Source organism: Cucurbita moschata, unplaced genomic scaffold (assembly GCF_002738365.1).
Source record: "Cucurbita moschata cultivar Rifu unplaced genomic scaffold, Cmos_1.0 Cmo_Scf00038, whole genome shotgun sequence".
NCBI classification, from domain to species: Eukaryota; Viridiplantae; Streptophyta; class Magnoliopsida; order Cucurbitales; family Cucurbitaceae; genus Cucurbita; species Cucurbita moschata.
The window spans coordinates 1518987-1528784 of NW_019268554.1; the positions used below are offsets into that span (position 1 = coordinate 1518987).

Consider the following 9798-nt stretch of genomic DNA (forward strand, 5'->3'; position numbering starts at 1 on the left):
TCTTGAAAAAAATCAATTGTTTTGTAAGAGAAATTTGATAATTTAAATGCATTGAATATGACTTCTTGAATTATTTCTTGTTTTTTTTTATTTTTAACTTTTGGCATAAAAATAATGCAAGGCTGGATGATGTACGGCAGTCGCACAAAGCTGCAAGAGCAGTTAAAATCATTGTCTGCTTTATCAGCACTACTTTATTTGTTCATTTTTTTGCTAAATGTTCCATCACTTTCATCCCAATATAGCAAATTTAAATTAGAGTAGCATGTGTTATACATGCCTATTTGGAAGATTTTGTTCATACAACAAATGTGAGGTCACTAGGAGGATTATGCACTCTACTAACATGCCTTTATTCTTGAAGAGTTTTATAAGCGACGAGATTTACAGATCATAATGGTAAAGATTGTAGGTTGGAACTCTCAAAGATTAAGTTCAAGTTTATGGACTTCCAAGTGCGCAATAAATACATTATGCCACTTATGAGTCACGTGTAAAAGAAAGTTTTTAGTGAAAGATTGTCCAAGAGATGACAGATTTACTATGGACCTCAGAGGAGATATCCAAACTCAGTAGCAAGTGATTATTAAGAATATTTGAATACGCTCTGAGTTGTCATCAAGATTGGACAAACATGTTCACAAAGTTACAGCTATGAAACTTTTATGGTAGGCCAATGAACATTGAGAAAAGGACTACAACAATAGGGTCGAGTTATGGCCTACTTTAGCACTAATAGAAGAAAGGATGGACCCAGACATTATATGGATATAGAAACCTATTTTTGTAGGGATTGCTCGATTTAAGTATTGATGAGATTAGGTTACATACATTCACAAAACCTATTTTTATCTATGGATTATTTGTGAAGCATGCACAAACAGAGGTAGAGCATCGAGATATCATGGTTACAAGATCTACCTCAGTAGTAGCAGTGTTAATGGCTAACAAATAGATTAAGACCACCAGGTAGTGTAGATGTTTCGTAGGAGATGAAAAAGATTGCTAGGGTCATGAGTTGCCAAATTTGGATTTCAAATCCAGAGCGTTAAGCATTACACTTACCTAAAGTTAGCCATCACATCAGAGTTTATAGAGTTCACTAGGACCCTATACAGAAACCCGAGTGACTAATGTTATCAGATGAGTCAACGATGAGATATCACTACCAAAGGAGACCCGATTAACCTAATCATGAGATACTATAAGAGCTCGTCTAGGTAAACACCATAAGACTCATGAAACGATTAACGAAAACGACCCATTTGAAGTTAGAGCATGAAACCCTTAATAGGAAGCTTACACAACACTTTTATTAATAGAAACTTGAAATCCACACGACAATGAGAAATGGATCATCACTTGCAGCTCTCAAGTGGTTTACCACACAAACACTTATTATGAAAATACGAATCAACACCAAATCTCTTCAACTTTTTACCCTTCGGAATCTGACCACAAAGCCTATTGTAACTCACATTCAAAGAAGTGAGACTAAGTTTCGACATCTGCGGCGGCAAGCCCCCAAAGATCTTATTATGGTTAACATCCAACATAAATAAGTTCGTTGAGAAGACAACCTTGGACATGTCAAACGCCAACAAATTCCTCGACAAATCAACATTCCAAGCCTTCTTGTGTGCTCCAAATATCATGTAGGCGTCGCCTTCAAGTTTGTTCCTTGACAAATCAATGGCGCTGAAGTCCACTTTGGAGAGGGAAGGTGGGATTTTGCCGGTAAGTTTGTTGTGGGAAAGATAAAGGTTGAAATTTTCAGCCTTGAAGTCCCCGAAAGAATCTGGGATTTGTCCTGTCAGTTTGCTCCGGTCCAATTGGAGATAGGAGAGATTTGGGAGCTTGGAGAGTGAGCTCGGGATGGCGCCAGAGAGATTGCTGAAGGAGAGGCTAATTAGGAGAGGTTGGAGAGGGAGCTGAGGAAGTCCGGGATGGTGCCGGAGATTTTGGTCCAGCTTATGTCCAGGTGTTTGAGGTTGTGGAGTTTGGCGATGGCGGGTTGGATGGGGCCGACCAGATTTGGGAGCTTGTGGAAGGTGAGGTACTGGAGGTATGGGAGGTCGCCGACGTGCGGCGGGATTTGGCCGGAGATTTGTTTGTCGACGGAGATAGTGAGGGAGATGATGCGGTGGGAGATCTCATCACATTGGACGCTGTACCAAGTACAGCAATCTTCTTCGGGCTTCCATGAGGCGAAGTAGTAAGCATTGTTGAATGCTTCTTTGATGTTTAGGAGAGCTTTCTTGTCGTTTGGGTTGCAGAGTTCTGCAAATGAAATGGTGAAGAAGATGAAGATGAGGAGGAGGGAGAAGGTGGATAGAAGTGGAGATTTGAGGCTTAGACGAACCATTGTTGATGGTAGGAATGAATTATGAAGTGGGATAGTCGTGGATTTATAATAGCTCGAATGATTCCAGCTAACCGATAATGTTCGTTTTGGCTTATTACTTATCATCGTTAGCTTTTTAGTTTTCAAATGCGTATGCTAGGGAGATGTTTCTCCACCATTATTAGAAATGATTTGTTCTCTTCTCCAAACAACTTGGGATCTCACAGTCCATCCCCTTGGAGCTCAGCGTTCTCGTTGGCACACCGTTTGGTGTCTGGCTCTGATATTATTTGTAATAGCCTAAACTCATTGCTAATAGATATTGTCTGCTTTAGTCCGTTGTGTATCGTCGTCAGCCTCACGATTTTAAAATGTGTCTGGCTAACGGTGATATGTAATGAGTCAAAGTGGACAATATTTGTTAACGGTGGGCTTGGGCCGTTAAAAATGGTATTAGAGCCAGCCACTGGACGGTACGAGGCGTTGGTTAGAGTAGGGCTAAATTGTCTCTATAGGAGACGCATTTTAAAACTATGAGGCTGATAGCAATATGTAACAGGCTGAAGCGGACAATATTTGTTAGTAGTGAGTTTGGACTGTTACAAAATGATTTGAAATCGTACGAAAATGTTCCTAGGTTAGGTTAAGTTAGTTCATTATTTAATAAAGGTTGTTTGAGTTGAAAAATTTTATAACTCAATTGATTGGGTTAGCTCTAAAAAATGTCCTAGCCTGACCGGACCCAACCTAACCTAATCCGCAAACATACGGTACACAATTGATATGATGATAGTATGAAATTACCATCTTGCCCTCCCAAGTAAGAGCATGTTTTTCTTACACTTATTAGCTTGTTCATTTGTTTCAAACTCTTCCAATCAAATGAATGCATAGGCCTAGGTTTGATTTAGTTCAAGATGAAGAATATAATTGGGTTATTTTATTGTTTATAACACTCGGATAAGACGCGTTCATCTAAACTTTTCCTACAGTATGTCAGAAGTAACGTTCGTAAAATATATCGAATGACTCAAAAAAAATATATATAATATAAGTTTTTCTGAGAGGCATTTTAGTAAGTTAAAAATGAGTATGTATACAAATTTCATTATGAGTATGCACAAATGAACTAAGTTAAAAATAAAGTGTTAAATCTACTAAAAGTGGGTGAACTAGTTCAAATTGTGAGATACAACTTGTAAAAAATCTCAAATCTCGAATTGCTGTATTTTATTTTTATTTTTTAAATTATAGGTTGTACGTCGATTCCAATAATGGTTGAGCAATATTCTCCTCTCTTGGTGATGATTTCATACCCATAAGAACTTGTTCCCCATAAGGGGTAAGTTGGTATTCAAATCAAGGTGTCATCCACGGTTACGCTATTGGTTGCACGTTCTTCAACCTACAATTATGTTGTTGTTTTTCATCTAAGGTTTGTTCAAGAACCGTTACTTTAGACATAACATGTCACTTTAGAAGCTTGGATCTAACCAAAGTTGAAATATGAGAATATCCCTCAATCCCAGTACTCAAAAGAAAGCAAAGAAAGTTCAAAGTTAGTAAATTTGGCTGGATAATTATTATCTACCCAGAGTAATTCAAGGATATGTTCAATAGATAGACAATATGTCCAAACTCTCGAATAAACTATTTTCTCAATCATATGTAGGAAGTCGTTCAATTTCAGAAGATCATGAAGACTACAAAGCAGGCTCAAATTTGACACGGGTGTATCGTTCTATCAAATCTTAAGTCTATCAGTAGATTATCATAAATGAGTGCATTTTTCTATGAAAATTTCAAGTTCGCTAAGAAACTATCAGACACGGGTGATTCATTATATCAAAATTTTATGCACCAGACATGAGGTTAGTGAGAGAAAATCTTGAGAAATCGAAGAACGATAGGGTAAAATTATACATCTCTCTCAAGAATTAGGTTTTAAAAATGGGGGAGGTTCCAAGATGATCCATCAAAGCATGCTATCAGCTCGAGAAGGAAGCCTTCTAAAGAAGTTGCTAGGCACCGATGGCATCTTACTCCTAAACTTAGGATGTCTAAGCCAATAAATCCCCGCAACCAAACCCACAATCTTAAACGGCGTAATATACAATGCAATGGCCGCAACAAGGCAAAACAAAACATATAGGCTCGTAGCTCTTGGATCCCTCCAACTAAGCAGCGCCATAAACCTTTCCCCTTGAGTCGCAATGTCTCCTATAACGGTTTGGATCCGTCCCGCAACACTTCTTAGCCTATCGTACCTCATTCGCGCCACATCTTGCGTTTTTGATGTCGGAAAGGTATCGAACTCCTCGTCGAGCTCATCTGCATGAACTGCCTCGGCCCAAGAGAGCTTGATATCCATGTGCGGTGGATGTCTTGGTCGATACCGAAAGTTCCAAACGCCGATGAGGAACATGTAGAGGAAAGTTGTTGGGAGGATGAGTTCAGGAAAACATATAAGGATGAAGTAGAGGATGTGAACGAGAATCGAGGTTATGGGATTCTTCCATTGGCAAACTTCCCCGAGCCATTTGTTCATGGTAATGACGCCTGAGAAGAGCGAAACAATTCGAAAGAAGTTTGCTTTGCTTCTTCTCATGCTCCACATATGGGAATCGACATCTAACATGTATTCTACGACTTCTTTTCTTAGAGATGGTTCGGCTCGACCTAGTCTCGCTGCTACTATGATCATTGCTTGGAATCGTAAGCTGTCGACTTGGTTGACAGTGAAGGGGTGGAGATAGTGCATTTTAGGTAAGAGGGGATGGCCATAGAGATAGATTATGTGTGCTAGGGAAAGACACGTAAATCTCACAGCTAGTTGGAGCTCTCCCATCTTCTTCAACCCGGATGGTTGTAACACAAGAAGCGGGTATGAGTTGGTGTAGATTCGATCCATTTCGAGTGTTGAAAGTCTTATACGTACCTGTTAAACAGTACGAACAAACAATTTAAAGATTGTTGGATATAACCCACAATCGAAATATGTCGAAATAAATAAAAAAAATCAAAAGAACAACTTGAGGGGAGAGATCTTCTGAAACCAAAAAAAAAAAAAAAACTTGAAGCAGTTAACTTTTTAATTCTCTATGTTGTTGTTAAGAGCATACATCTCATGAATATTTATAGTAAAGGAAGTACGACCAGGTTAAAGACCACTAACAATCTTCGACTAACAATTTCCCTAAACTTATCCAAGTCAATAACTATTTTTTATAATGACTCACAGAGATAACATCAAAATCGATAAGCTTTTTGTTATATTAGCGATTTACGTACCTTTCCAATTCTCGAGTCGTTCTTGTCGTTACCACCCAAATGGCAATTGTCGAAAACTCCAATGGTAATAACAGTGCAAGGATCATAAACCTCCCAAGTGTATTGTTCATTCCATTTGGGATTGAAGCTCTCGGTTATAGTTCTTGTTCTAACCCATTTCTGACCATATTTGGCCACACAATAAGCATCCGTGCTCCCTTTGCCATCATTTTTCTTCATTGGTTGAAGCCCTTGAGCACTCAAAATCCCAACTTCAAGGATCCCAATTGGCTGCTTCCAAAGCTGCCTAGCTGTTGGCCTCACATCACTAATGTACATTGTAGATTCATCCATGACATGATAAGCTCCTTCAAGACAAACCCTCAAATGAATCCTACTAGAAAACTTCAATTCATGCCTTTTGTCACCCTCTAATGCACCAAATCCAAACTTTTCAAGATTGAACCATCGTGAATGAACAATTCTATGATCCAAACGTCTCTCAAAGCCATTGAGTTGTGTTATGAGTCGTCCCATGACTTCATCTTTTGCTGATGAGACTTTGTTTTCCACGGTTAAAACAAGCTGTTCTTCGAATGGCTCAGCTACTACGAAGATTAGATCTTCATTCCAAAGTGGGTTTGTGGTTTTTGTTGGGCATAGCTTTGTTTTGAGCACTTGATTTCCTACGTGAATTTTTACAAAGGCTTGTGGTGGTTGGCTCCTATCTTGTGGCTCGACGTCTTGTGCTTCTATTACGTTTACTCTTAGGTACCATAGCTTTGGAGAAACATAGACTTTTGACCTTATACTATAGATGCCCTCTCCATGAACGAATGCCGCGTCAGAGTGCCATGCGTCTGGGAAGGCTTCGTCGGCCTGTGTTCCCATCCAGACCGCGAGCATGATCTCCCCTTTCACCTGTGAGATCAAATTTACGGCTAAATTAATAAAAATATCTTTGACCTTTGCATTTTATCTCAAAATAAGCATATTAACCAAATAAATGTTAGGAATCACAGACCATTGTGATATTGTCCACTTTGAACATAAGCTCTCATAGCTTTACTTTTGGTTTCCTCAAAATGTCAAATACTAATGGAGATATATTCCTTACCTATGAACCCATGATCAACCCCTTACTTAGCCAAGGTGAGATTCCTCTCCCAAAGTCTCAACAATCCTCCCCTCAGACAAAGTACACCATAGAGTCTCTTTTGAGGCCTATGGAGCCCTCAATTAGTCTTCCCTTAATCGAGACTCAACTCACTGGGTCCCAAAGGGGGTGGATTGTGAGATCCCACACAAAACATTGTTTATAAGAGTGGAAACTTCTCTCTAGAAGATGCGTTTTAAAACCTTGAGGGAAAACCCAAAAGAGAAAGCCCAAATAAGACAATATCTACTAGTGGTGGGCTTGAGTCGCTACAAATAATATCAGAGCTAGACACCAAGCAGTGTGCCAACGAGAACGCTGGCCTCCCAAAGAGGGTGGATTGTAAGATCCCACTTCAGTTGAAAAGAAAAAACGAAGCATTTTTTATAAGGATATAGAAACCTAATTTTGTACGAGCAAAACTAAATTTGAAACTCCTTCCCATTAATCATACCAAATTTATTAGTAACAAAAGAAAAAAACTAGAACTTTTCTCAAAGACAAAATTTTCATGTTTGAGTAGTAATTTAACATCACCTTGGTGACGCCTTGTCTGTCTTCCAACTTGTACCACTGCGGCGCCAAAGGGCTATCAGGTGGGACTCTGGTGGGCACTTCATTCAGATCAAACACCACCTTCCCAACATATTGGTCTCTGGGCACCATCTCTTTATCCCTAACAAAAACCTCAAGAACAGTGGATTGAATCTTCTCTTTTGAGAAAGCAAAAACTTGGTTGTTCCATTCAGGGTTTGTTTTCTTCTCAAAATGCTGAGTCCTTCCCTTGTAATTCCCCAGCTTCACTTCCACATATGGATCACAGCTCCCCGTCACCGGGTCCGGCGGTAGGTCCTTCGCCTTCACCACACGAACATAAAGGTAAAACATTTGCTCCACAAGATCGTACGTGCTCGTTGCTCTCTCGCTTGTGATCCACCCGCCTCCACCGCGTATACCGCCGTGCGGCCATCGCTCGCCAAGCTGCGGTTTCGTGTCCTTCAGCTTGTAGTCCTCCTTGTCGGGTGAGCTCATTCGGTACGATGTTCAAATCTTGTTGAGGGTTGGTTTAGATTGAGAGGTTTAGAGGTGTTAAAAGAGTAGAGAATCATGTAATAAGGTGTCAAAGTGGAGTGGAAGATATAGTTGTCCAAAAGGGAATCGATACCCCACTTTGAAGGGACAAAGATAAGCTTTTTTTTGTTGCGTTTTCAAAGTAGGAATATATGGGATTCTTCATATGCTTTACTATATGCTTAAAGAGGTAGAAAGCTACAATCTTTTCAAATACAAAAGCTCAACAATTATTATAGTCGGTTTCGAACCGGTCCAATCCTCAAATCCCTACACAGTTAAATTTAGCATCAAGGTTCGACATAATTTTTCATCTTCTAATTTAACTAGTTAAAATCGAATTAGTCATTGATAGTTTTGTTTAACGATTCAATGATTGTGTATCGTCGATCTGATGGGATTTTGCTTAAACGAAAACTATGAATTCAATCATTTGTACATGTCGTGAGCTACCCAACTTGATTGATTGACTAAGCGCAGTAATGAGTGTATTTGTCTCGACCCACCAATTTGCGTCGACATAGCCATATTTTAGCCAAAGCAAATGGCTTGTGTGGATATAGGTATGACTATACGTGCCACCGACATAAGTCATTTGCTTCAATCTAACACGAAAAGTGATTTCAAATATCACGATCTCCATGATCTTCAAACCTTCCTTTTCACATGTGTTTGAAATTTCATGGCCAAATCAGCTGAGATGAAAACAAGAAAAGGTATAAAGAAATGAAAACAAGAAAAGGTATAAAGAAAATTTTTGGAAGACAGAAATGATAAAGAATGGTAGGACTTGAAGAAAAGCAAAAAAGGAACATTTTAATTTGTCCACATTATTCCTCTCCTTTATTCTCCCATTAACTTTTGTTTCTTATTGTCCTTTTTTCTTATTCCCGTATAATAAATACTTTTTAATTTTGAAATCAAATAATTATACGTCTTATTAGATGACGGGTAAATCACATCGAAGAAATAGTGTTTTAACAATTTTTAGTATAGGTAGGAATTGATAAGAACAACGATCCTCCACTCGAAAAAAACATACCATTGAGCATTCTTTTAAATAGTCGTATCTATCTGTCTAGTATTATCTAGACGATATGATATTGTCCACTTTGAAGATATAAATTCTTATGGTTTTCTCAGAATAACTCATACCAATGAGTTTTTTCTTTTAATTAACCAACGTGAGATCCAAGAATTCTAAATAGGAATTTCGTGAAAAGTTTGAAGAGCATCAAAAGTTTAAATGGTAATTATCTAACTCGTATTTCTTTTCAAAGATGCTCTAATTTGACAAAGTGACTAATTTTGTGAGCCTATACAAATCATATTTTTCCTACTTTTTTTTTTTCTTTCTTTTTGTGAATCTTTTATAGAACTCAATCTTTTGGGTAAAGCAACTCAAACGGTTAGGTTGCCATATTGTTAAAAAAAAAAAAAGGAACTAGAAGGAAGAAAAAGTTAACCGAAAGAAAGAAGATCATTATGCAAGAAGAACTAGAAGGAAGAGGATCCCCATGCGAGATGAACTAGAAGGAAGAGTATGACTATGCGAGTAGGGAAAGATGATCACTGTGTAATAGGGAAAGATGTAGAAGTTAGAAGGAGTGCGACTGGTGACAGGCGAGAATAGCAACGCGAGACGAATGGCAAGGGCATGTACTTGAGAAGTAGGGAATGTCTCGCCGATGCAGATTGGAAATAAGTACTTATTGATGTTTGATGTGGACAATCGACATGGTGCCTCACTAGGTTGTGTGAGGAAGTAGGTATTGTGTAGTATACTTACTCTTAGGCGGGTGGGAAAGTAATTGGGTTGGGCCCAAAAATAATACACACTGCGTTGGGCTGCTGTCCAAGGAAGAAGAAGGTGGGTTGAGTTTTTTTTTTTTTTTTTTTTTTTTTTTTTTTTTTTTTTTTTTTTTTTTTTTTTTTTTTTTTTTTTTTTTTTTTTTTT

General features: G+C 38.4%; 1 protein-coding gene and 1 pseudogene across 1 annotated transcript; both read right to left on the reverse strand.

Moving 5' to 3' along the window:
• Positions 1 to 1287: 1287 nt before the first annotated feature.
• LOC111432370 lies at positions 1288 to 2365 on the reverse strand (annotated as a pseudogene).
• A 1788-nt stretch (positions 2366 to 4153) lies between these two features.
• On the reverse strand, positions 4154 to 7994 carry LOC111432539 (FT-interacting protein 1). The gene is made up of 4 exons (XM_023069468.1): positions 7308 to 7994; positions 5636 to 6535; positions 4318 to 5282; positions 4154 to 4254 (listed from the first exon to the last, which is right to left on the reverse strand). The coding sequence occupies exons 1-3, from the start codon at positions 7800 to 7802 to the stop codon at positions 4320 to 4322; spliced, it is 2358 nt and encodes a 785-aa protein (XP_022925236.1). The 5' UTR covers positions 7803 to 7994; the 3' UTR covers positions 4154 to 4254; positions 4318 to 4319.
• Positions 7995 to 9798: the final 1804 nt, after the last annotated feature.

Coding starts and splice junctions, on each gene's coding strand:
- LOC111432539 (XM_023069468.1), bottom strand. CDS start 7,802: ATGAGCTCACCCGACAAGGAGGACTACAAGCTGAAGGACACGAAACCG. Junction 6,536..7,307: donor ACAGACAAGGCGTCACCAAG/GTGATGTTAAAT, acceptor TTGATCTCACAG/GTGAAAGGGGAGATCATGCT. Junction 5,283..5,635: donor ACGACTCGAGAATTGGAAAG/GTACGTAAATCG, acceptor ACTGTTTAACAG/GTACGTATAAGACTTTCAAC.